The sequence below is a fragment of the Geotrypetes seraphini genome, chromosome 9 (genome assembly GCF_902459505.1).
Source record: "Geotrypetes seraphini chromosome 9, aGeoSer1.1, whole genome shotgun sequence".
In the NCBI taxonomy this organism is placed as follows: Eukaryota; Metazoa; Chordata; class Amphibia; order Gymnophiona; family Dermophiidae; genus Geotrypetes; species Geotrypetes seraphini.
This window is the reverse complement of record NC_047092.1, coordinates 120,414,128-120,440,684: the sequence shown is the minus strand read 5'-3', so window position 1 is coordinate 120,440,684 and position 26,557 is coordinate 120,414,128. Positions and strand designations below refer to the sequence as shown.

The 26,557-nt window shown below is 43.2% G+C and overlaps 1 protein-coding gene across 2 annotated transcripts in view; it reads left to right on the top strand.

Moving 5' to 3' along the window:
- The window catches only part of KLHL30 (kelch like family member 30), a 71,436-nt gene that overhangs the window by 18,042 nt on the left and 26,837 nt on the right, over window positions 1-26,557 (top strand). For both annotated transcript variants that reach the window (XM_033959204.1, XM_033959203.1), the window contains exons 4-5: window positions 14,957-15,043; window positions 22,956-23,111. In XM_033959204.1, coding sequence (XP_033815095.1) covers window positions 14,957-15,043; window positions 22,956-23,111 — 243 coding nt within the window. The remainder of the gene's footprint in view (window positions 1-14,956; window positions 15,044-22,955; window positions 23,112-26,557) is intronic.

Sequence of the window (26,557 nt, the reverse complement as noted above, 5' to 3'; positions counted from 1 at the left end):
CCATACCTATGGTGTTAGCGTTCTTGCATTTCCGCCTCAATTCGGCTTCCATTTCTGTATCATTTGCTTCAGTTTGCCCAGGTGGACGGTAGTACAGACCCATCTTTATCTCGGATTCATTTCTACCTGGTATTTTAACCCATAGTGATTCCAGTTGGTCAATTGTCGCTGCTGCATCCACTCTGGTCGAGTGAATGGTGCCCCTTATGTATAGTGCTATTCCTCCTCCTTTCTGATATGTCCTGTCTCTTGTACCCTGGCAGCAGTGGCGTACCTAGGGGGGGGCGGGGGGGGGCGGGCCGCCCCGGGTACCAGCCCTAAGGGGGTGTTCCCGGCCTTGCCGTTCAGTCCCCCGCCACCCCCGAAGGACCGCTCGCCCCACTGACCTTCCTGCACCACCTGTGAAGCAGCCCGCAGCAGGATCGCGAAGTCAGTGTCAGCATCCCTGCGCCGCGATCCCGCCCCTCCTCTGACGTCAGAGGAGGGGCGGGACCGTGGCGCAGGAAGCAGCGCAGGGATCGCTGACGCTGACTTCGCGATCCTGCTGCGGCTGCTTCATAGGTGGTGCGGGGAGGCCAGGGGGGCGAGCGGTCCTTCGGGGTGGGTCGGGGCATCAGGCCTTCAGGGTGGGGCGGGCGGGCAGGCAAGCAGGCTTTCAAGGGGGAGGGGGTGACAGGCAGGCAGGCAGGCCTTCAAGGGGGGACAGGCCTTCGGGGGGGGGTGCAGACCTTCAAGGGGTGCAGGCCTTCAAGGGGGGCAGGCAGGCCTTCAGGGGGGTGCAGGCCTTCGGGGGGGGTGTAGGCCTTTGGGGGGGTGCAGACCTTCAAGGGGTGCAGGCCTTCAAGGGGGGCAGGCAGGCCTTCAGGGGGGTGCAGGCCTTCGGGGGGGGTGTAGGCCTTTGGGGGGGTGCAGACCTTCAAGGGGGTGCAGGCCTTCAAGGGGGGGAACAGGCCTTCAAGGGGGGAAAGGCAGGCAGGCCTTCAAGGGGGGGACAGGCCTACAAGGGGGGGGGACAGGCCTACAAGGGGGGGGACATGCCTACAAGGGGGGGGACAGGCCTTCAAGGGGGGGACAGGCCTTCGGGGGGGGTGCAGACCTTCAAGGGAGTGCAGGCCTTCGGGGGGGGTGCAGTCCTTCAAGGGGGTGCAGGCCTTCAAGGGGGGGAAAGGCAGGCAGGCAGGCCTTCAAGGGGGGGACAGGCCTACAAGGGGGGGAGAAGCTACAAGGGGGTGGTACAAGCCTTCAAGTGGGGGACAGGCCTTCGGGGGGGGTGCAGACCTTCAAGGGAGTGCAGGCCTTCAAGGGGGGTGGTGCAGGCCTTCAAGGGGGTGCAGGCCTTCAAGGGGGGACAGGCCTTCAAGGGGGGGAAAGGCAGGCAGGCAGGCCTTCAAGGGGGGGGGGAGAAGCTACAAGGGGGTGGGACAGGCCTTCAAGTGGGGGACAGGCCTTCGGGGGGGTGCAGGCCTTCGGGGGGTGCAGACCTTCAAGGGGGGGACAGGCAGGCAGGCCTTCAAGGGGGGGACAGGCCTACAAGGGGAAGGGACAGGCCTTCAAGGGGGGTGCAGGCCTTCAAGGTGGGACAGGCAGACCTTTAAGGGGGGACAGGCCTTTGGGGGGGGACCATGATTTAGAAGTACATGGAGGGAAGGGGGTGTTCAAAGAGACATGTATATGCCAAACTTTGGGGGGGGGAAAGAAATAATGGGTCTGAAAATAGAGGAGAGGGAGAGAGATGATGGACCATGGGATTTAGGGAGGGAAGGAACAGAAAGGGAGAGAAATTGGACACAAGGGATGGTGTGGAGGAGGGATAGAGATACTGGATAGGAGGGTAATTAGGAAAAGAAACGGAGAGATGGTGGACTCTGGGATGGTGGGGAAGGAGGGAGAGATGCCGGATGAAAGGGTATTTAAGAAAAGGTGGATCTGTGGAGGGAGATGAAAAAAAGGAAAGATACCAGACTTCCTGGGAAGGGAAGGGAAATGGAAAGGGAGGACAGAGTTGGCAGATGGATGGTTAGCATGCAGAAAGAAGGAGACCCTGGCAAGCAAGTTATCAGAAGAAAACCAGAGCCTTGGACCAACAAGATTTGAAATATAACCAGACAACAAAAGGTAGAAAAATTAATTTTATTTTCTGTTTTGTGATTATAACATGTCAGATTTGAAATGTGTATCCTGCCAGAGCTGGTGTTGGACTGCAAACGTGAGCTAGGATTTAACAGAAAGAGGAAAAGTCCTTTTTGTTTCTTTATTTTATTTACACCACAGCGCCAGTGTGGTTAGGAGAAGCCAAAGGGGGTGAAAAAGCTATAAAACCCACCAGGAGTTTTGAAAAAAATCACCCAACTGGGCAGGAAAATCGAATTGAAAAACCAATTCAATAGGGCTGAATCGAATCAAATTTTTTTTTTCCTGTATCTGGCAGCATTAGTTTGCGCTACTGTCTTAGACTTTAGGACCTGGGATTGGGGAGAGATGGCATCCTCAGTACTTTATAATGCAAGTGAAACGAGGATTTGGTCAGACTTTTGAAGGGTCTGCAGAAAAAAAATATTGTATAGGCCGGGGACATGAGACAGCAGGAAATGGGAACTTTTCTTCCTTCTATTTTTGTGAATGGAAAGGCTGAGGATGTCAGAGAGGTCAGTTAAAATATGTGCTTTATAAGAAAATATAATAATGTGTTTTATAAAGTTTATAGCATAGCTGGCCTACCCAGTGAGGTGTTCCTAGTGGTGATGGTGGCAGCGTGTCAATGTGTTGAGAGGAAGAGTTGGTCTGGGAAATTCTGCTGAGCAAACTCTGGGCCCATTTCCACCCCCCAGTTAGTCCACTCCACTCAACTGATTCACACACTGAGTGGGTCTTTGGGTGTTGTTTTGGGATCTCTTCCAGTGGTTTATCTCCTTCTGGTCCAAGGAAGGAAACTTTGTTATCCTTAGCATTGACCTACAGAATATGTTTGTAACAGCGCTGCTTGTGTGGCATTAGGCTATGTAGTGATCGAAAGAAAAAAACAGACCTTTGCACATTTTTGCACTATATGGTGGGTGTATGAGGAGATTCACATTTCCTGCACAGCTAAGTCCATGTGAAGTTACCTTGTGCTGTATTTGACATCTAGCAAGGTCTCTGTTTGAAAGGAAAGATCTAAACTTAAAAATGAAGTGGCCAGAAGTTATGGTAAAAGCAGATAGTGTAGCTGGTTTTAAGAAAGATTTGGACAAATTCCTGGAGGAAAAGTCCATAATCTGTTATTAAGACATGGGGGAAGTGTCTGCTTGCCCTGGATCGGTAGCATGGAATGTTGCTACTCTTTGGGTTTTGACCAGGTATTAGTGTCCTGGATTGGCTACCATGAGAATGGGCTACTGGGCATGATGGACCATTGGTCTGACCCAGTTAGGCTATTCTTATGTTATGTTCTCATCTGTAGGGGCCTTTGTTTTCACTTCTTATTTTAATGCATTTTTTTTCTGGGAACTTATCAGTGTTTTTTATAATGGGAACAAAAATGGAAGAGAATTAATGTGTGTGGAATGGGGGGTAACTAATTTCTTCAGCTAAATAATTCAATCCACTTCAAACAGACATAGGAGAACTTGTGCACCATTCACACACCCTCCAACCAAAAACGTCAAAAGAAAAAAACTGTTCGACATCCTCCTAGCCATTCGAGCTGCAACACTCGACCCCCAACTCTACAACCAATTGATATCAACCACAGACTGCAAAACCTTCAAAAAGAAATAAAAACCCTTCTATTCAAAAAACACATAAAACCGAACTAACACAATCAGAACTGTCCCAAGCATCACCTGCAACTACTCCATATGTACTTCTAATGTCATGACAATTTAGACATAATTTATGTTATGTTATGTTTGGAATAATGGTTACATATATGAGGTTCAATAAAAGAAAATTTTCACTGCCTGTTTCTATTCTGACCATTTATTCCATTTCATGGTTATTGCAAAAAAAAAAAAAAAAAAATTTTTTTACATGGGGGGGGGGGGGGTTGTCAAAAAATGATGGGCCCCGGGTGCCACATACCCTAGGTACGCCACTGCCTGGCAGTACTATGTCCCATTTGTTTTCCTCGTTTAACCATGTTTCCGTGATCCCTATAATGTCTAGGCTCTCATTTTTGGCCATGACTTCTAATTCCCCCATTTTGTTCTTTAGACTCCTTGCATTAGTGTACATGCAGTTCAAGTCCTGGTATTTTCTCTTCCTTGCTATTTTTCCTTGCGTTTCATTCTTCTTTCTGTCCCCTTCCTGACCTGCCGACTCCTGATTTTTGTCTCTTTTGTCTTCCCCTTGTGGTATGTTCCTATTGTCCTCCTCTTGTTCCTTCCCTTCGTCCAGTTCCATTTTGACTTCCCCTTGTAGTATGTTCCTCCTGACCTCCTCTCGCTTTGTTCATCTACCTTGTTTTTTCAGCTCCTGTTGTTTGCCATTTGTGTTTTCCCAGCGTTTTTCCCACTCAGTATCCTCTCAGGATACTGTCTTCCAAACCATCGATACCAGGTCAACTGTCGGCTTTCCCCTTCTACTTAGTTTAAAGCTTGCTCTTCTGATGTTATTTGCTAATTGTCTAGTTCCCGCCGTGCTCAGATGTAGTCCATCTTTCTTGAAGAGCTTGTTCTTGCCCCAGAAGGTTGTCCAGTTCCTCACGAAGAGAAATCCCTCTTCCTCACACCTTCTCCTCATCCACGCATTTAGTTTGACTTTGAATTTTCCCTTTTATCTGTCATTATGCTTTAGTTAACACCTATTCAAACAATATTAGTTCTCTCTCTCCTCCTAACAGAAAAGATCCTTTGCAAAAATCTTTTCTTACATAGGAGCAGCCATACAGGTCAGGCAAATGGTCCATCTAGCCTAGTCTCCTGTTTCCAACAGTGGCCCATCCAGGTCACAATACTTGGCAGAAACCCAAATAGTAGCAATATTCCATGCCACTGATCCAGGGCAAGCAGTGGCTTCCCCCAATTGTGTCTCAATAGCAGACTATGGACCTTTCCTCTAGGAACTTGTCCAAACCTTTCTTAAATCTAGCCATGCTCACTGTTGTAACCACTTCCTCTGGCAATGAGTTCCAGAGCTTATCTATTCTTTCAGTAAAAAAAATATTTCTTCGTATTTGTTTTAAAAGTATCCCCATGTAATTTCATTGAGTGTCTCCTGATTTTAGTAGTTTTGGAAAGGGTGAAAAATCGATTCACTCTTACCTGTTCTACACCACTCAGGATTTTGTAGACCTCAACCCCCTTAACCACCTCTTTTTCAAGCTGATGAACCCTAATCTCTGTTGCCTTTCCTCATACAAGAGGAGTTCCATAAGAACCTAAGAATTGCCATACTGGGACTGACTGAAGGTCCATCAAGCCCAGTATCCTGTTTCCAACAGTCGCTAACCTAGGTCCTTACTCTATCCAAAGTAGTAAAACAGATTTCATGCTGTTCATCCTAGGAATAAGCAGTGAATTTCCCCAAGCCATATCAATAACGGCCTATGGACTTCTCTTTTAGGAAAGTATCCAAACCTTTTTTAAACCCTGCTAAGCTAACTGATTTCACTACATTCTCCGGCAATGAATTCCAGAGTTTAAGTACACGTTGTATGAAGAAATACGGTTTGTTTTAAATCTACTACTTTGTAGCTTCATTGCATACATCTACCCTTTCCACTCCACTCATTATTTTATAGACCTCTAACCCCCCCTTTTGTGTTTTCCCTTCATTGTCTTTCTTTACAATAGAATATTGTATTTCTTCCCCCGCCTTCCCCTTCGTACATGTATATATATTTGTGTCATTGTGATTACCCAAGCAATTTTATATTTTTAGCCTTTTTTAATATATGTACACCGCTTAGAAATATTATAAGCGGTATATCAAATTTTTAAAAACTTGAAACTTGATATCACTCCTGAGTCGTCTCTTAGCCAAGATGAAGAACCCTAGCCAATTTAGCCTTTCCTCATAGGGAAGTCGTCTTAATACTTTTATCATTTTTGTCGCCCTTCTATATACCTTTTCTAATTCCACTTTATCTTTTTTCAGATATGGTGACCAGAAGTGCATACAGTATTCAAATTGTGGCCATACCATAGAGCGATACAAGGGCATTATAACATTTTTGTCTTTGTTTTCCATTCTTTCCTGATAATTCCTAACATTCTATTTGCTTTTTTTAGTAGCCGCCGCACATTGAACTGAGGGTTTCAACGTATCCTCATTGATGACATCTAGATCCTTTTCCTGAGTAGCGACTCCTAACTTGGAACTTTGCATCATGTATCTATTGTTTGGATTCCTTTTACCCACATGGATCACTTTGCCTTTGCTTACATTAAACATTATCTGCCATTTTGATACCCAGTCTCCCAGTCTCATAAGGTCGTCTTGCAATTTTTCACAATCCTCTTGCAATTTAACAACTTTTAACAACTTTCTGTCATCAGCAATGTGAGAGATTCAGGGGGTTTTCCCTTACTGAAGCTGCAGTTATACCTCTTGGCAAGAGGGGGCATAGGCAAACTGGGGAAAACTATATGTCCCAGAATACCCTGAGCTTTGCATCTCAGTGTTGAGATCCTCTGAAGGTAGAAAATTATCAGCCCTGCTGGGTCAGAAGGACAGACATTATTTCCTCTTTCTTTTAATTCTTATCGTTTTCAGTTTATGAGGGAATACACATAAATTCAAATTATTACTCCCTTCTATTAAAGGGATTCGAACTTCAGGCAGGCTTCACATTCTTTGGCATTTACTTTGGAGAAAATCTGGAATGATCTTCCTTCAGTTATTAGAACTCTCCCTTCATTGACTTGTTTTAGAAAAACCTTGAAAACCTATTTGTTTACAAAATATCTTTCTGATTCCCTAGCTGACAATTTTATGGTGATATTTACTGACTTTCCATCTTCTATTACTCTATATCAATGTTCTTAAGATTGCGTTTTGTTAACCAGATCGAGTCTCTTTGGGAATGACCCGGTATATAAGACTAAAGATTAGATTAGATTAGTCCAGTGTCCCAGAGTTCTGGAAAACTGTCACTAGGAACACAGAACTTCTGAGGGAGTTGCTGCAAGCCCATAAGGGGGCCATCATGAAGCAACTAACAAACATTACCATGAAGTACTGTACTCAGATAATGGGGAACCCATCAGCTTTGTCTTGAGGATTCATCCAGGGCCTGTATAAGAGGTGCAAAGTAAAGAAGGGCAAGTAGCAGAGTCACAGGCTGCTAGCCCAGAGTTTACGCACTCATATTTTAAACTACTTTATTCTAGCTATATTTTAAACTAATGTTAAACACTATCATTTTGGTTGCTCTTCTGTATACCTTTTTTGAGATACGGCGACCAAAACTGTGTACAATACTCAAGGTGAGGACATATCACGGAGCGATACAGAGGCATTATAATATTCTTGGTCTTATTTACCATCTCTTTCCTAATAATTCCTAGCATCCTGTTTGCTTTTTTAGCTGCAACCGCACACTGGGCAGAAGATTTCAGCATAGTGTCTACAATGACACCCAGATCTTTTTCTTGGATACTGACTCCTAAGGTGGACCCTAGCATCAGGTAACTATGATTTGGATTATTCTTCCTGATGTGCATCACTTTGCATTTGTCCACAATATATTTCATCTGCCATTTGGATGCCCAGTCTTCCAATTTCCTAAGATCTTCCTGCAATTTGTCACAGTCCTTAGGTGTTCTGACAACTTTGAATAGCTTAGTGTCATCTGTAGATTTAATCACCTCACTTGTCGTTCCAATTTCGAGATCATTTATAAATATGTTAAATACCACCGGTCCCAATACAAATCCCTGAAGCATTCCACTATTTACTCTCCTCCACTTAGAAAAATGACCATTTAACTCTACCCTCAGTTTTTTGTCCAATAACCAATTCCTAATCCACAACTGAACATTGCCTCCTATCCCATGATTTAAATTTTCTCTTGAGGAATTTTGTCAAAAACTTTCTGAAAATCTAGATACACTGCATCAACCAGCTCACCTTTATCCATATGTTTATTCAAACCTCTAAGAAACAAAAGATGCTGTGGGGTGGTCTACGCCCTGATGGCAGGTCTACTTACTGCCCACAGCAAAAGAGCCTTGGTAGCACAAGAGTCAATAGATGAAGAAAAAAAAAATAGAACCATGTCCTGACAAAACAGATTGAAAAGGTAACGGCGAAAGCTAGAAGGATGCTAAGTTGCATAGGGAGAGGTATAGCCAGTAGGAAAAATAAGGTATTGATGCCTCTGTATAAGACTCTGGTGAGACCTCATTTAGAATATTGTGTACAATTCTGGAGGCCGCACCTTCAAACAGATATAAAAAGGATGAAGTCGGTCCAGAGGAAGGTTACTAAAATGGTGGGTGGTCTTCGTGATCAAGTTTCAAGTTTCAAGTTTAATTACATTTGATCAATCGCTTATTACAATATCTAAGCGATGTACAGTTTGAAAACCAACAGATTGTGGTAATACATATAATTACAATGGGCTAGACAATAGACAGACAATTTGGACAGACATGAATGAGTAGGAAAGAGAGGAAAAGTTACAATTATGATATTTGTTAAAATTTACATAAAAAGGAAAACACATTAGGTAAAAATGGGGTAAGGTAAGGTAGAAATTTGACTAAATTATTAGAAGAATAAGAGAATTTAAAATAGATCTGTCATAGGTCAAATGCGTCTTGAAATAGATAAGTTTTTAAAATTTTTTTAAAAGAAGTAATGTCTTTTTCATTTTTAATAAAATGATGAGGAGTATGGGGACAGACTTAAAGATCTCAATCTGTATACTTTGGAGGAAAGGCAGGAGAGGGGAGATATTATAGAGTCATTTAAATACATACATAATATAAATTTGCATGAGTTGAGTCTCTTTCATTTGAAAGGAAACTCTGCAATGAGAGGGCATAGGATGAAGCTAAGAAGTGATAGGCTCCAGAGTGATCTGAGGAAATACTTTTTTACGGAAATGGTGGTAGATGCATGGAACAGTCTCCTGAAAGAGGTGGTGGAAACAGAGACTGTGTTTGAATTCAAGAGGGCCTGGGAGATAGGTATGTGGGATCTCTCGGAGAAAGTAAGAAATAATGGTTACTGTGGATGGGCAGACTAGTATCTGCCGTTATATTTCTGTTTCTAAAATATCAAAATGTATTGGTGTTGCAAAACAAATTAATAACACAATATCATAAAAATCAGATGGATGCCAACAGTTATAGGACATAAAAATTGTGCTGTGTATAAAATACAATACTTCCAAATATAAAGTCCTAGGACTAATCAACGTCCCCGTGAGATGAAAATAAAGGGAATCCTTTTCAGATAATGACCAAAGAACCTCAAGTGTTCACATCCAACTAGAAGTGGAATATATCAAAAACAGAAGGTTCAAAATGTCCTCTTGGGTTTTACTGTTTTTAGTTTCAGCCCTGTTAAGCTCCTTCGAATTAGCTATTTGTCCAGCAGGTGCTGTTCAGTACAGTTTCACGTTCTCCACGTTCCTTACGTTGGTCGTACATCAGCGTGGCATCGGCTTGGATTTAAAATTCAGACGTTGCTGTCTATAAGTCGCCATTACTTTTTCACTTCACTGCGAGGTAGCAGTGTCTCCCGCTGTTCTGGTTTTGGCAGCGTTAAGGGCCCAAGTAAGTACCTTTTGTTTGATACTTCTTGCCTGATCTTTCTGACTAATAATTTGTATAAGTATTCTTTATTAGCGGGCTTAGGTGTACCAATCTTTGTTAGGAGACCTTTTATAGCTGTATGGAGCTGTTGAAAAGTAGTTCGTAATTACTGGGGTCATAATTATTTGGGTAATATTTTGATTTAAAAATTGTGTTGAAATTTTTATTTTGAAATTTTAGCATTTCTATCAAAATGTTTGCCAAAAAATCTTTACTAAAATCTTTATTTATTTTTCAGGGGGCTTTAAATTCAGCCGTTAGCCTGTTAAAGTTTTCCAGTTGTACTGGAAGGCCTGTCCCCCTTGAAGGCCTGCCCCTCTGAAGGCCTGCATCCCCCCTGAAGGCCTGCATCTCCCCCTGAAGGCCTGTCCCACCCCCCACCCCGAAGGACTGTTCTTCCCTCCCCCCTCGGAAGGCCTGCGTTTTCCTCCTGGCCTCCCCGCACCATTTACCTTTGAGAAGCAGCCTGCAGATGATTGCGATGCTAGCGATCTTTGCATTGCTTCTGAGATGTTTCCTCTGCTGCGATCCCGCCCCTCCTCTGACGTCAGAGGCAGGATCGCAGCAGAGGAAACAGCTCTGAAGCAGTACAAAAATCCCTAGCATCGTGATCTTATCTGCAAGCTGCTTCTCAAAGATAAATGGTGCAGGGACACCGGTTGAGGGGAAGCCGAACGCCGGGGGTGGGGGGTGGGGGTGGAAATGGACACCAGGGGGGGAAGCCGGATGGCAGCACTTTCTGACTGACCCTCCCCCCTCGCCCTCTAAGCAGGTGAATCAGGAACCAATTTTTTTGTTTGCTTTGAATCGATTCGAATTGATTCACCTGAAGTGAATCGGTGAACCGATTCGAATCGTGAATCAGGCAGTACTAGTATTTACCATCATATTCAGCTATTAGTTGCCCTGGGCTCTGGATTAAAGCTTAGTATTCTTTGCTTTATAAAGTCATACGTTGTCTATCTGGAGTTACATATTTTCCCAGGTGCAATATCTGATAGCTTGCTTTATTTTCTGATTTATTTTCTGATTTATCTTTTGATATATTTAAATTAGCCAACTTAATTAGTATTTGCTTATCTAAAAATCATTAGAGCAAAAGAAATATGACATTTTGAACCGGTGATAGTTTACTTTAAGTCCTTCTGTTTTGGATATATTCCACTTCTAGTTGGATGTGAACACTTGAGGTTCTTTGGTCATTATCTGAAAAGGATTCCCTTTATTTTCATCTCACCAGGCTGTGTACAAAATAACCAGATCCTACATGGTCCATGTTTCGGCAATGGATTGCCTTCCTCAGGAGTCCTTAGCACAGTAGGCTGGAAGTGAAGCAGCCGACAGCTTCATGGGGTACACTGTTGGACAAGTCCTCTGACAACGGGATTTGTGCCAGAATAAATCTCCCCTGAGAAAGGCAATTCATTGCCGAAACACAGGACGTGTAGGGTCTGGTTATTTTATACACAGCACAATTTTTTGTGTCCTGTACCTGTTGGCATCTGTCTGATTTTTATGATATTGTGTCATTGATTTGTTTTGCAACACCAATAAATTTTGATATTTTAAACTCCTGAAAGGCCAAGACCTGGTTCCACTTTTTTTTCTTCATCTATTCACACCTCTAAACGTTACCTTGCTTACGAATAGCAACAGAATGCACTGCAGGCTACTTTCGGCCAGTGATGGGTCTTCCCTCTGGCATGTCCTCCAACAAGATATTGCATCATCGGAAGGTGAAATTTCTGCTGTTTCTACTAGCAAGTAAGGTAATAGAAGCATAGAAATATAGAAACATGATGGCAGATAAAGGCCAAATGGCACATCTAGTCTGCCTATCCGCAGTAACCATTATCTCTTTCTCTCTCTGAGAGATCCCATGTGCCTATCCCAGACCCTTTTGAATTCAGACACAGGGGAGGGAGGGAGAGAGGAGAGGGAGGAATGTCAGATTAGGGGCTGGAAAGACAAGGGGAGAAAGCTTTGGATTAGGTGAAGCACTGGCAGTGATCTCAAAGGCTGGGGATTTTGGTGCCCTGGGCCAGAGCCTCATCTGGTACATTGGTGGATCCGGCCCTGCAAGTGTTCATGCATAGAGAATATGGACTTTAAATAAGTATTCTGTATTGTATGCAGTTCTGGTCACCCCCTCTCAGAAAGATATAGAAGAATTAGAAGGGCAACCAAAATAAAAAAGGGAATGGAACAAGATCCTTAAGCAGGCTTGCTGAATGGATTGGGGTTCTTCAGCTTAAAGAAGAGTTGACTAAGGGGATGGAATGGCAGAAATAGGGAACAGTTTATGTCTTCAGATATTCATAAAACTAATAGCTAGCCAAAGAAAATATTTCTTTCGCTCAATACACAATTAAGCTATAGAATTTGTTGCCAAAGGATGTGGCCAAGGTATTTAGCATAGATGGGTTTAAAAAAGATTTTCCTAGAGAAAAACTCCATAGAAATTATTTAACAAGTAGATAAAAACAAAAATACAAACATACCCAAAACGCAGCTAGGGATGTGCACACAAAAATATTTCTATTCAAATTGTAGGTCATTTTTGGACAGTTTATTTTTGTCTTTTTGGACATAGTTTCTATTTGTTTGACACATTTGTATGAATAAACTTTTTAAAAATGCATATTAATTGACATTCTATGAAGTAACAAGTGTAAAGGTTGTGTTTAAATCAATATAGCTTGTGCTTAAATTTTTAAGGTGCTAATGCATGCATATCCATAGTCACTGCTTTTTCCTGGGAGTGAGCTGCAAAGAATAGATCTACTCCTGGAATCTGCCAAGTACTCTCTAGTGAGTTTGATTGGCCATTGTTAGAAAAAGGAAGCTGGGTACTGAGACAATTTGGTCTAACCCGGCATGCTGTCATGTCCTTATGTAAAAATGTCCCAGGCTAGTGCTGTTAATCACTGCCATAAACCTAGAACTCCAGTATCCTTGGCCTCAAATATAGGAGAACATTTTCCCTTCCTGTCTGTCCTGCACACATAGTGTAAAGCAGTGTTCTCAAACTCATGGCCCAGGGGCCACATGCGGCCTGGCAGGTACTATTTTGAGGCCCTCGGTATGTTTATCATAATCACAAAAGTAAAATAAAACAGTTTCTTGATCATATGTCTCTTTAGCTATAAATTATAATATTATTATTAAGACAGCCAAAAGGAAATATTTATAACTATAAAGACTTTTATTTCATGCAAAATTGTCATTTCTTTATTAATCACCTCAGTGATAAGTACCTTAAGTATTCCACCTTATAAACCTCAGCGGTACTGCTGTATGACAAAAACTTAAGCACACAGATCAAATAGCACCAAAATCGTCATTGGTCTTTTATCTTTTGATGGTTTTTTAAATATATATACAACATTTAATATTGTTAAATATTATTTTTAAATAGTATTTTAATACTCATCTCTTTAGGAGCATAGCAAAGGGGATATTCATCCAACATAGGCTATGTTTTGCCCATAATGGCTGTATCAAGGTATTTCCCCTATCAGAAAACAAAGAGATTAAAAATAAGTACAAAATACTGACTACAAAGTAACTTTTCTCAGAAACAGTTAAGCCTTCATGGCAGAGAAATACTTTCTTAGTATCTACCAATTCAGCGTTTTCTTATAGTATAATATACTTATAATTACCTAAGTTGTGCCGGTTCCATGAATGCCATCAAATATATTTACAGGACGAACATGGCCGCGACTGTTTTTTTATTTTTTTTGTTTTAATTTTTTTATTTATATCCTTTTACATTTTCATCAAGCATAACAATCTTGACAAAGGATCAAAATGTACAAAAAGAAAAATTAACATATAAATACATCTAAGTGTATATTAGAAATACAATCAGCTATTTAATCCACAAATATTGGATTCAAGAAAGGAAATACATTTCAATAAACTGAACAAATTATTCTAATTTAGAGTAGCGGCAATGGTTATCCACCCTACAGCCGATAGACAGGTCATTCATCAATGGACTAAGAACCAACCCTTCTTTTGTCCCTAAAAAAAACTCTAATAACTGTTTAGGCTCAAAAAATAAAAATTTTTAATTTTGATAAGAAATAAAACATTTTGCTGGAAATTTTAATTAAAAAAATAGCCCCAAGGGCCAGGATTCTAGGCCGCAAGGCCAAGAACTCCTTTCTACACCTCTGGGTTTTCTGTGCTAGATCTGGAAAAATTCTGACATTTGAGCCCAAAGATTTCATGTATCTACCATCCTTTCTGTAAAAGACATATTTCTTTAGATTACTCTGAGCATATCACCTCTTAACTTCATCCTATGCCTTCTCCTTTCAAATGAAGGAAAACTCCAGAAAGAGAGGGCATAGGATGAAGTTAAGAGGTGTTAGGCTCAGGAGTAATCTAAAGAAAATCAGTGGCGTAATGAGGGTGGGAGGCAGCCAGGGCAGTGGTGCCTCCCCCCCTCGCCCTCTTCTCCACCTCCCCTCCCACTGCATGTGCTCCCCTTCCCTGTAACTGTTTAGCTCCCCGACGCGAACAGCATCTCTAAGTTGCTGATCACGCCAGCGTCGGATCTCCCTCTGATGTCATTTCCTAGTCACAGGACCCGGAAGTAATGTCTGTGGGGAACGCTGAGGCCAGCATGTGCAGCAGGTTGGAGCTGCTGTTCGCCGGCAAAGAACTAGAGGTATGGTGGTGGGGAATTGAAGGCATGCGCACGGTGGGGTAGGAGTGGGAAGGAGCAGGGGGTAGAGAGGAGGAGAGGTGCTGACGCTCCCACCAAAATGGCGCCTGGGTCACTCTGTCACTGTTTCAGTGGTAATAGGCTCAGGAGTAATCTAAGGAAATACTTCTGTATAGAAGGGGTGGTAGATGTGTGGAACAGTCTCCAGGTAGGGGTTGTGGAGACAGAGACTGTGTCTGAATTCAAGTAAGTGAGGAACAGGTATGTGGGATCTCCCAAGGAGAGGAGTAGATAGTGGATGCTGGATAGAGGGCAGTCTGGATGAGCCATTTGGCCTTTATCTGCTGTCATGTTTCTGAGAAACTGAGTGATGAGAAATGCAGAAAGAGAACTTGTTGATGTATCAAGTGGCATAAGTTCACAACTGGGATCAATTGTGATTGTAATGCAGCAAGAAGACTGTTTTTAGTATTACTATTTGCATTTTTATTTATAATTAACTATCTTCTTATCTTATATATTTCATCTCTGTCAGAAACATGGATAGCACTTCCTGACTTTCCTGATTACAATAAATGGGGTTTCTCTGTTGTGGCTCTGAATAATAATGTCTATATTACAGGTAAGTGCAATGTGAGACTTTTTTCTTAGAAAGAAAAGTGGCAGTACCAAGATTCAGGACCATCCCATGGGGGTGGGGGGGGGGGGGGAATTTGACTAGACATCCTAGGGCTGCTTAAGCTCATCTATAGCCACTTCCAGGTGAAACCACGCCCATGACCAGCCTTGGGTGAGCTTAAATGTCCCGATGTGTCTCCCTAAACCCGCGACAGATGCCTACAACGTAGGGTCACACCCGTGCTCCTGAAAGGCACAGCGAGCTCCGGGAACGTGACAAAGATCACTGGCCTGGTATGTCCCTTACCACCAAGGGACCTTTCAGGACTTTACCTGGCTTTGTTATCAGCCTATGGTGCATGCAAGGAAGAGTCTTAGTCAGAAATGGCAAAAACCACTAGCTTTATTTCAGCCACTGGCCAAGTAAACAAAAATGCAGGCTTCTGCCTGGCAGTTACAGAAAACATTCATTCCATGAAATCATAAGAAACAAAAACATCAAAATCCCAAAAACCAAAGTGTTCAAATCCGTCAGCAATGGCTTAAGTGTAGTCCCCTGCTTCTGGGCTTTAACAGTATAATATAACTCAGTCCTCTTCACCAGAGCAGATATACTTTAGGCATGTAATGTTTTATCACACAGTCCATACCAAACAAAATTACTGTACTGATCAAATCCCAGTATCCTGCATACGTTTCCCTCTGAAACGTTGCTGCAGTAATCATGCACAGCTGTGAAGGAGAAACGTGATTTCCTAGCTTGGTAAGTAGCTGAGAAAACATGCACACACTTGTAGGCAGCAAACCTTAAGGCTTTAAGGAACAATGCAAAGTTCATGCTCAAAAGAGAACCTAACCTTTTGCACAAAAAGGTATAGCTTAACTGGGCACTCAAATCTGTAGGCAAACACCACTACAAAGATTCACTGCACCTCCATTGCGATGGGGTAAGCCTCAATTCCTACCCTGCTTTCTTGAGTCTCCATGGTTTCTTCTTCCTGCTGCTTCAAAACCTCAGAGGCAGAACACATCTCCTCTGCATCGGACATTTGCCAGTCTGTGTCACCAGCCACTGCAGGTAGGGTAGAGAGGAACTTATCCTCCCCTGCTGTTTGTCTCCCTCTTGGCTGCTCCTCTCCAGTGTGCTTCCTTCCCTCTCCTGTTCTGAAGAGCCACGTTATATCCTGTGGAGAGCCACTCCCCCTCTGAGTAGGTGGGGGAAGGGTTTTCCACACACCAGCCTGCTTCCTATTACTACAGGCAGGTTTCTCTCTAGCCCTAGTTCTAACAGGCTGCTTAAACGGTATCAGACTTCTGACAGTGGCAGGGACAGGTTTGCACTGGGTGCAGCTTTCCACCCTAACCTTTTTCTGCCCTGCCTCTTCTAACTACCGCTACCTAAAACTGGGACACCATTTGTAGAATTTGCCTCCTTATGTCTAAGTGGGCATGGTTAAGGGGCAGAGTGCCGTTAGGCCATGATTCACTAAAGAACTTAGATGCCTACAATGTACAATGCAGGCATGTAAGTTTTTTTCGTAGGCTCTGTCGTGATTCTGTTAACGGCGCCTAAGCGTGATTGACATGTGGCTGGTGACCATTTTTGTTGAAGCCACCGATTTAGGTGCCATTTACAGAATCCAGTCTTAAGGTTATAGAATATTGTAACATTTAGGGCTCCTTTTACTAAGCTGTGCTAGCGGTTTTAGCGCGCGCTTAGTGTGCACTACAGTGCCTTGCACGCTTGATGCTAACGCCTCTATAAAGCTTGCTTTAGTATTTTTCATTTAGCGTGTGGTTTGCACGCGCTAATCTTCAGCGGGCGCTAAAAACACTAGCGCACCTTAGTAAAAGGAGCCTTTAGTCATGAACATTTACACCAGGCATTGATGTGTTAATAAGTGACTGCACTAAAATGTTCTAGTATGAAGCCTAAAATCATACAACCCAGCGGTATATGTCACAATCGCAAAAATACTGTAAAATACCACTTATATAGAACAATACACATCAGTATTGTTAATCCCTTACACTGTAGGGCTTACTATGCGGCCTCAGAGATGAAGCTTACGCACAGCAATACAATCACAAGCTGAGATGATCCGCGTAGATATAATACTCCTGCTCCAATCATTGGCCAATGAATACTTTTTTTACTTTTTTTGTGCTATTTTTTTAAAGCTACTATAAACCCTTCACCAATCACTACTGAAGATATAATGCGTTTTCAAAAAATCTTCAGTAAATACTGTGCATATTGTCCAAATTTGAAAAACTAGACCACACAACTTATCTTTTTTGTTGAATAGTCTTCACTGTGGGAGTCTTTTTTAAAACCTCAGTTAGTTCATGGCAGACGGACATGAACTAACTGAGGTTTTAAAAAAAACTCCCACAGTGAAGACTATTCAACAAAAAAGATAAGTTGTGTGGTCTAGTTTTTCAAATTTGGACAATATGCACAGTATTTACTGAAGATTTTTTGAAAACGCATTATATCTTCAGTAGTGATTGGTGAAGGGTTTATAGTAGCTTTAAAAAAATAGCACAAAAAAAGTAAAAAAAAGTATTCATTGGCCAATGATTGGAGCAGGAGTATTATATCTACGCGGATCATCTCAGCTTGTGATTGTATTGCTGTGTTTAGGCTCCATCTCTGAGGCCGCATAGTAAGCCCTACAGTGTAAGGGATTAACAATACTGATGTGTATTGTTCTATATAAGTGGTATTTTACAGTATTTTTGTGATTGCACTAAAATGTTGCCATGTAAATGCAGACTTATGCTAGTACAGAAAAACCCTTTGATTGCAAGTAACTTGGTTTGCAAGTGTTTTGCAAGACAAGCAAAACATTTTATTAAATTTTAATTTGATAAACAAGCAAAGTCTTGCAATACAAGTAATTACAATATACACACGTCACATCATCACAATTGAACCGATGGTTCTTCTCTCTCTGATGCTGCGGGAGTGTAGTGACTGTTCTAAATGAGCGAGGTCTTGCAATACGAGTAGATATAGTATTTTGTATTAAAGTTTTGGGTTGTGGAACGAATCATCTGAGAGTGGACAGCGTAGCTGGTTTTAAGAAAGGTTTGGACAAGTTCCTGGAGGAAAAGTCCATAGTCTGTTATTAAGAAAGACATGGGGGAGCCACTGCTTGCCCTGTATTGGTAGCATGGAATATTGTTACACCTTGGGTTTTGGCCAGGTACTAGTGACCTGGATTGGCCACCGTGAGAACGGGCTACTGGTCTTGATGGACAATTGGTCTGACCCAATAAGGCTATTCTTATTTCTTATGGAGAAATTTGCTTTGATATACAAGTGTTTTGGATTACAAGCATGGTTTTAGAACGAATTATGCTCGCAAACCAAGGTTTTACTGTATTCTATAATGGAAATTACTGTAGATGCAGAATTGCCAATCTAGAATTTGTGCTTAAAGCACACCATCCCAGCACCTAACTTTTAAATACCTCTAGAGAATTCTACCTCTAGAGAATTCACCTGTGGAGAATTCTACTGAGTTTGCATCTAGCACTTACAGATGTGAATGTTAACATCCATGCACATAAGTGCTGGTATTCTATAATCTAAGCACTCAAATGGTGTTTATATTTAGAAACTAAGGGGGTATATGCGTTAGAGGTTGAATGTTCTATCATTTGAGATTTTTATTAGCTAATCATTATAAAATAAACGTCAGATTTATAGTGATGTTTCTTACACATCTAACAGAGTAAACAGGTATGTTATACAATTAATAAACTAATATAGAATCTGAGATTCAAATTCAACAAAATGAAAATCTATTCCAGTGGTTCTTAAACCTTACCTAGGGGACCCCTAGTCAGTCAGGTTTTCAAGATATCCCTAATGAATATGCATTACAATATCAGTAAGAAGCCATTTGGGCAATTTCTAATAAATTTATTGTCAAACAATCAGTTTTTCAAGCTTTTTAAATTACATACATTTATAAATACCATGGGGCTCATAATATAAAAAAAACATTCAAATAGTGGCTTAAGACAATACTTGGACAATCAAAAAGACAGATCGTCCAAGTACTGATAATCAAAGCTGGTTTAAGACATATCTAAAACCAGCTTAGGCCTTTACCCTGCCTCTGAACACCTAGAACGAAAAGAGCCATTTTTAGAGGAGGGGAAAGGGTGGGAGATGTGCCGACCTAGACTTAGTCATACTGCAAGTATAACCAAAAGTCAAGGAGATCGCCCAGTCGGATCTAGAGAATGACACTTTGGCTGTTACCTGCGGTAAGCCGTGGGTAACCTGCTGAAATGGTGGGCAAAAAACAATGTTCACCGTGGCTATGAGGACAAGGATATTCACCGCCCCATGGAGCGATGAATGGCCTTATCCCCGCAGTTAAGGGACGAAACGCGCAGTCACCGATTGCGCTCCCTCCCTCCTTACTGATCGCTTACATTGCTGCTGCCGCCCCATCCGAGCATCTCCCTTACTCCCTCCCTGACCCTTACCTTCGTGGCGGGCAATTTCTAAATTTTCTTCCTACGAGCAGCCGGAGCATTGAAGTTGCGTGTGGCAACTGGAAGTTGCATCAGAGATGACCTTTCCTGCAGTCACATGCAACTTCAATGCTCAGGCTGCTCGTAGGAAGGAAATTTAGAAATCGCCCACCACAAAGGTAAGGGGCAGGGTGGGAAAAAGGGAGGAAAGGTATGGTGGAGAGGAATAGATGCTGAAGGGAACTGGTGAAGGTACGGTGCGGAGGAACAGATGCTGAAAGGAACTGGGGAAGGTAGAGTGGGGAGGAACAGACGCTGAAGGGAACTGGGGAAGATGGGGTGGAGAGGAACAGACGCTGAAGGGAAATGGGGAAAAGAGAGTGGGGAAAAGGCAGTTAAGGGAAATGGGGAACAGAAAGTGGGGAGAAGACGCTGGAAGGGAAGAAGACAGAAGATGCCAGACTATTGGTGGGAGCGGAGGGAAGAAGATGGGTGCCAGACCAATTGGGGGGGGGAGAGGGAGAGATGGAAGGGAGAGGCATAGTAACAGAGCAAATGGAAGACGCAGAGAGAAGGCAGACAGAGGATAGAAGAAGCTGAATGAGGACAAGACGAGGAAAGCAGAAACCAGACAACAAAGGTAGAAAATTTTTTTTCTGTTTACAGTAAAACCTTGGTTTGCGAGCATAATTCATTCCAGAAGCAAGCTTGTAATCCAAAGCACTCGTATATCAAAGTAAATTTCCCCATAGGAAATAATGGAAACTCAGACGATTCGTTCCACAACCCAATTCTTTAATACAAAATACTATACGTACTTGTATTGCAAGACCTCACTCATTTAGAACAGTCACTACACTCCTGCAGCATCAGAGAGAGAAGAACTAGCGGCTCTGTTGTGATGTGTGTACAGCATACTGTTTGCAAGTCAGTGTGTGTGTACTTGCTTGCAAGACAGTATGTGCACACTGTTTGCAAGACGGTATGTGTGTACTTGTATTGCAAGACATTGCTTGTATATCCACTTAAAATTTAATAAAATGTTTTGCTTGTCTTGCAAAACACTTGCAAACCAAGTTACTTGCAATCCAAGGTTTTACTGTATTTTTTTTTTTTTTTTTTGCTTTAGGATAAAATAGTTTATTAGTTGTGTGGATAAAAATGTATAAACAAAGCCCTGCCAGCTAAACATCTTTTTCTCTAGCTCAGCAGCCAGAACTTTGATTTATAAGGAAGGAGTAAGCTAAATATTGCAATACTGAGGCTTATATGGATGCTGCGGGGACAGTAGACACAGGGGCAGGGATAGTGGTCATGGGGACAGGGCGGGGACAGTGGTCACAGGGACGGGGACGGGGCAGGGACAGTAGTCGCGGGGACGGGGCGGTGATGGGGACAAATTTTTTCCCGTGTCATTCTCTAGTCGGAACTTAGACGTTTTGACTTAGACCAAGTCAAAACAGATATAAGTTCCGAATAGGGGCCGCTGAGCTGCCCACCCCCCCAGGGGAACGATCACGACAGGAGAGATGCCTAATCTCTCCTGCCGCGATCGCAATCCCCCCACACCGAACTGCCGTGAACCAGCAGGAGAGGTGCCCAATCTCTCCTACTGGACCCCCCTCCGACAAACCCATACCAGCAAGAGAGATGCCCAATCTCTCCTGCCGAAGGCACACCCCCTGTGACTACCAGCAGGAGGGATCCCATGCCCTCCTGCCGAAGACGGCACGGAACCCCACTGCGAGCACCCCACGGCACCCCGAACCCCCCCGAATACCAGTAGAAGGGATCCCAAGCTCTCCTGCCAGACGGCACGACACCCCTTGCGAATCCCCCATGGCATCCTGAACCCCCTGAATACTGGCAGGAGGGATCCCAAGCTCTCCTGTCAAAGATAGCACGGCACCCCTGCCCGTGAACCCCCAAACCCCCAAATGCCCCCCTCTAACCTGACCCCCCACTACCCTGGAACCCCCCCCCCACTAACCTTCTCTGGTGGCCGGCCAGACGGGTTTCTGGTCCGGCCGTCTCACAATCCTCAGAATGGCGGTCCTGCCCCTTCCCGGTGCATTGTAGGATGCACTGGAGAGGGGCCTAGGGCTTGATTGGCCTAGGTGTCTTAGGCTCACCCATAAGAGGGGTTCTAAGCAACTGGGCCAACGAGAATTGGGCTAGTTGCCTGAGGCCCCTCCTATGGGCAGGGCCTTGAGCACATGGGCCAACCCTTAGGCACATGGCCCCGCCCATAGTTTCAAAGCCTCCGTATCAACTTCCCATACTGGAGCCAAAAGACAAATATTCCCACTATGGGAAGTTGATATGGAGGCTATGAAACTTATGTTGATGCAACTATATGATAAAACAATAGCATGACACGATGGAATAGTGCAATGAAAACCCGAAGGAGTTGCAGCTCCTGAAGACTGGTTTAGCGAAACACAGTGCGGTATCATCATAGTGTGGTGTCGAAAGTGTGGCTGAAGAAAAATTTTCATTAAGGATTGGAGAACTAGGACATCAGTTGCAGCTAAGATCATTGGAAATTTTATTATTGAGACAACATACAGCATACAATATTGAGACCTTAGGGAACTGGTAGTGGTAAAGTGAAAGGAGCAGTGGTTGAAAGAATTTAAATCCACTCCGGGTTTTCTATCTCATTGGGGATCTTTTTTTCTTGAATTTCTCCTTTGAGTTTTATAAGGAATATATGAATTTATTTATGTGCATGATGTGGTTATATAAATGGTATTTATAAATGTATGTAATTTTAAAAGCTTGAAATACTGTTTGACAATAAATTTATTAGAAATTACCTAAAAGGCTTCTTACTGATATTGTATTGTAAACACAAGCAGAAGCCATTTTAGTAGGTTATAGCCCTGGTTTGTATTGTTTGGTTGTCTAATGAATATGCATGAGGCAGATTTTTTTAAAATAGAGATGATGGGAATGCAAATCTACCTAATGCATATTCATTAGGGACAGTGTTTCTCAGTTCGGTCCTGGAGTATACCCTTGCCAGTCAGGTTTTCAGGGTATCCACAATGAATATGCATGATAGAAATTTGCATATAATGGAGGCAGTGTATGCAAATCAAGTTGATGCATATTTATTGTGGATATCTTGAAAACCTGGCTGGCAAGGGGGTACTCCAGGACCGAGTTGAGAAACACTGATTAGGGATATCTTGAAAATTCTACTGCCTGAGGATTTCCCAGGACAGGTTTAAGAACTACTGGTCTATTCTGTACCAAGTTACATGAGGACTAATTTGTTCTTTCCCTCTGTGTGAAAGAGGACATGATTCCTCTTTCTTAGTCTTGGTTAGGTGGGGGGAGGAGGGAGTGAAAGGACAGAATTTGCTTTTTCCACAGTTTCTTTCTCTATTAGTTGATCATTTCTCTGTGTACAGGGGGATCTAGGGGCTCTCGAAATGACACTTGGTCCACTACTCAATGCTGGTGCTTCCTCTTGAAAGAGGGCAGCTGGAAACCCATTGTCCCGATGTGGAGGTCAAGAACCAATCATGCCAGTGCTGTACTAAATGGAGAGATCTATGCCATTGGAGGTAGGGGCTTTTACATCAGTCATATTCCCTTCCTACAGTCCTGTCTTTCTTGTCTTCCAAGTAGAGTTCCCAAATAATATGTTAAACTTCTGTTGAAAAGCACTGTTCCTTGAAAATAGGATACAACATCTACAATTGCACATCTTGCAATCATCCTTCAAACCAAAACTCTGCATCAGGGCAATGCTTTGAAATTTACAACTCAAAATCTAGATTGTGCACAAATATTCAAATAAAGAATTATTAGACTTAAACTAGCCACCAGAGTAATAAGCTTAATGAAAAGCTATGAAGAAACTACACACCAGTTCCTCAGAATGCCACACAATGTAAACGTATGGTAGCTGTCCTCATAGGAACCTTATAATGTGTGATTTTTTTCTTTTTTTCTTTTTATATATTTTTTGTTTCCTAATAAATTATAAAGTGCTTGTGCTTAATACTTTATAGCTTAGTAGCATAGTAGCAATTACTTAGCTTTTTTAGAAACTGGGTCTGGCTCAATCCCCACTGACGCGTTTCATTATTTCATCAGGGTCGGGGAAGAAGAACGCTGTAAAAAACAAACATTGTATGAGTTAAAGAACCCAACAATATAAACAACCTACGTTTAAAATTCGCTACATGGCTTACCAGAGCAGTTCTATATCTTAGCGAAATGCTAAATCCATGTTTAATGAGCCAGAAAATGAAAAAAACCACGGCTTGAAGGGAGCTAATAAGTCAAAACCCCTGATCATGTGACACCATGCAGGCCAATGAACTCCTTACAAAGAAACCTTTAGCTAAAGCCCGGGACGTCATTAAATAAATCATATGGTCGATGTTAACCAATCACTAGTTAGATTCAAACCATGAGGATACATTGTATTAAGTTTAAACATCCACCGGAGTTCTTTAATGTTTAAATTATGTTCATTGAGCAGGCGGTAGTTTTTCAGCTAGCGTGGGGGTTAGCGCATGATAAAAAGTCGCGTGCGATAAAGACGCTAATGCAGCTTCATAAAAGGAGCCCTAAATCTGTAAATTAGAGTGCTAGGATCAGTATAAAGTGAAATTGCTTTTGTTGGGCATGACTTACTGCCCTATACATGATGCTCACCATCCTAAAGTGAATTACCATTATGAGCCTATTATCAGTACAGTACCCCCTCCCCCACGATATTTGCGGGGGTTCCATTCCAAGAACCCCCGTGAATCGTGAAAAATCACGAATATGGTTTTTCATGGGGGAGACTGAAAAGGGCAGCAGGAGAGCAGCTGGAGCGCTGCAGGTGCAGGAAATCACTCGCGGTATGCTCCGACTGCCTCTTCCTGCACTAAGTCGGGCCTGATTGGATAAGGCCCGACTTAGTGCAGGAAGAGGCGGTCGGAGCATACAGCAAGTGATTTCCTGCACTCGAGGTGCTCTGGCTGCTCTCTCCTGCCTCTCCTGCTGCCCTCTCCTTGTCGGCAGTTCGCGGTCAGAAAAGACCGCGAATGATCGGGACCGCGAACCGCCGACCGTGAACGACCAGGGGAACACTGTAGTACAAGATTTTTTGGAATTATTATATGGCTGGAATGTTTTAGAGGTTTTTGTGCCTTCACTTTAAGATGAGAATTATATGCCTTTATAATATAGGCTTGAAATAGGCACCTTTCACAATTTTGACATAGATGCATTATTATTAAATTAGTCCCATTAAGGCTGATTTTCAAAAACAGTTATACAGCGAGCAGCAGGCCCATACCAGCTAAATTCTTCCAACTAATACCTGGTCTGGAGAACAGTTATTGGGGGGAGGGGTAAGAAAGGCTCACAGGCACATGTGCTATGCCTATTTGACATTGATTTATGGACTTATGAAAAATTTGGTGTACCTGAAATCAGTTTGACAATGACGAGAACCACCGAGGTCCATGCGTCAATAAAAAAATTATTACAGTTTAAGCGAGATGAGGATTATACATTTGTGAGTAGTGATATTTATAAAAGAAACAGATGTGGCTAAGTACCTTTTATAAACTAGTCAACCGAAATCTCCTTTAAAAAGTTACAACTTCAGTAATTCATATGTTATATTGTCTATGTGCAGATAGGCTTTGATTCCCCCCTTTTCTATTCCTGGGATCACCTATACATACACAGGTTAATTTTATAACAAGGTATATGCTTTAAGAGGGTAAGTAGATGCCTAATTAGGCTCTGTTTTTTAAAGACAAGCAGGTGCTGCCTTTTCTTTATAAAATATTAGCATAACCAGCAGAAATTGTACCTACCTTGGAGCAGAGGCAAATATACACACCTATAATTTTTAAATATGCACATGGATTAACATAGTTGACAATCTGCACATGCTCTTGTGAACTCAATCCAAATGTTGCCTTTCTACACGCCTACCAGCAAAGAATGCAAAAAGTCATGATGCATACTTTTATAGCGGTTGGTATTTTATAAGAGGCAATATATGGCCACAGACATGTGAAATAACTTTATTTATCTCCATCATGTAAAAATAGGTGCTTTCTTTTCTGAGCGCCTGTTATGCACATATCCCTCCCTCACCTCCCCCCCCGGCAATTAATAGCTTTATTATTATTATTATTACCGTATTTTCACGTAGATAACGCGCACCCGTGTAAAACACGCACACGGGTATAGCACGCGAAAAACACAAATTTATGTACAGAAATTTTTATATACCGCACACACCCGTATACCGCGCATGCTGCCCGACTCTCCTTTCGCCCGCCCCGACTCTCCTCTGGCCACCCCGACTCTCTTTTCGCCCGCCCCGACTCTCCTCTCCCCCTTGAAGTCCTGTCCGCACCCTGAAAGCCTGATGCCCCCCCGACGTCCAATTCACCCCCCCCCCACAGGACCGCTCGCACCCCCACCCCGAAGGACCGCTCGCACGCACCCACACCCCCACCCCGAAGGACCGCTCGCACGCACTCCCACCCGCACCCATACCCCCACCCTGAAGGACCGCTCGCACCCCCACAGCCTCCCGACCCTCCCATCATGTAGAAGCTCCTACCAGTGTCCTGCTGCTTCCTCTTGGCGGTCCCGACTCCCCGACACGATCGGGGCAAGAGGGAGCTCAAGCCCTCTTGCCCCAGCCAACCACGGCACCCCCGACACGATCGGGGCAAGAGGGAGCTCAAGCCCTCTTGCCCCGCCGACTCCCCAACTCCCCGACAATATCGGGCCAGGAGGGAGCCCAAGTCCTCCTGGCCCTAGCGACCCCCCCCCGCTAGTTGTTCGGGCCAGGAGGGAGCCCAAACCCTCCTGGCCATGGCGACCCCCTACCTCCACCCCGCACTACATTACGGGCAGGAGGGATCCCAGGCCCTCCTGCCCTCGACGCAAACCCCCCTCCCCCCAACGACCGCCCCCCCTAGAACCTCCGACCGCCCCCCCAGCCGACCCGCGACCCCCCTGGCCGACCCCCATGACACCC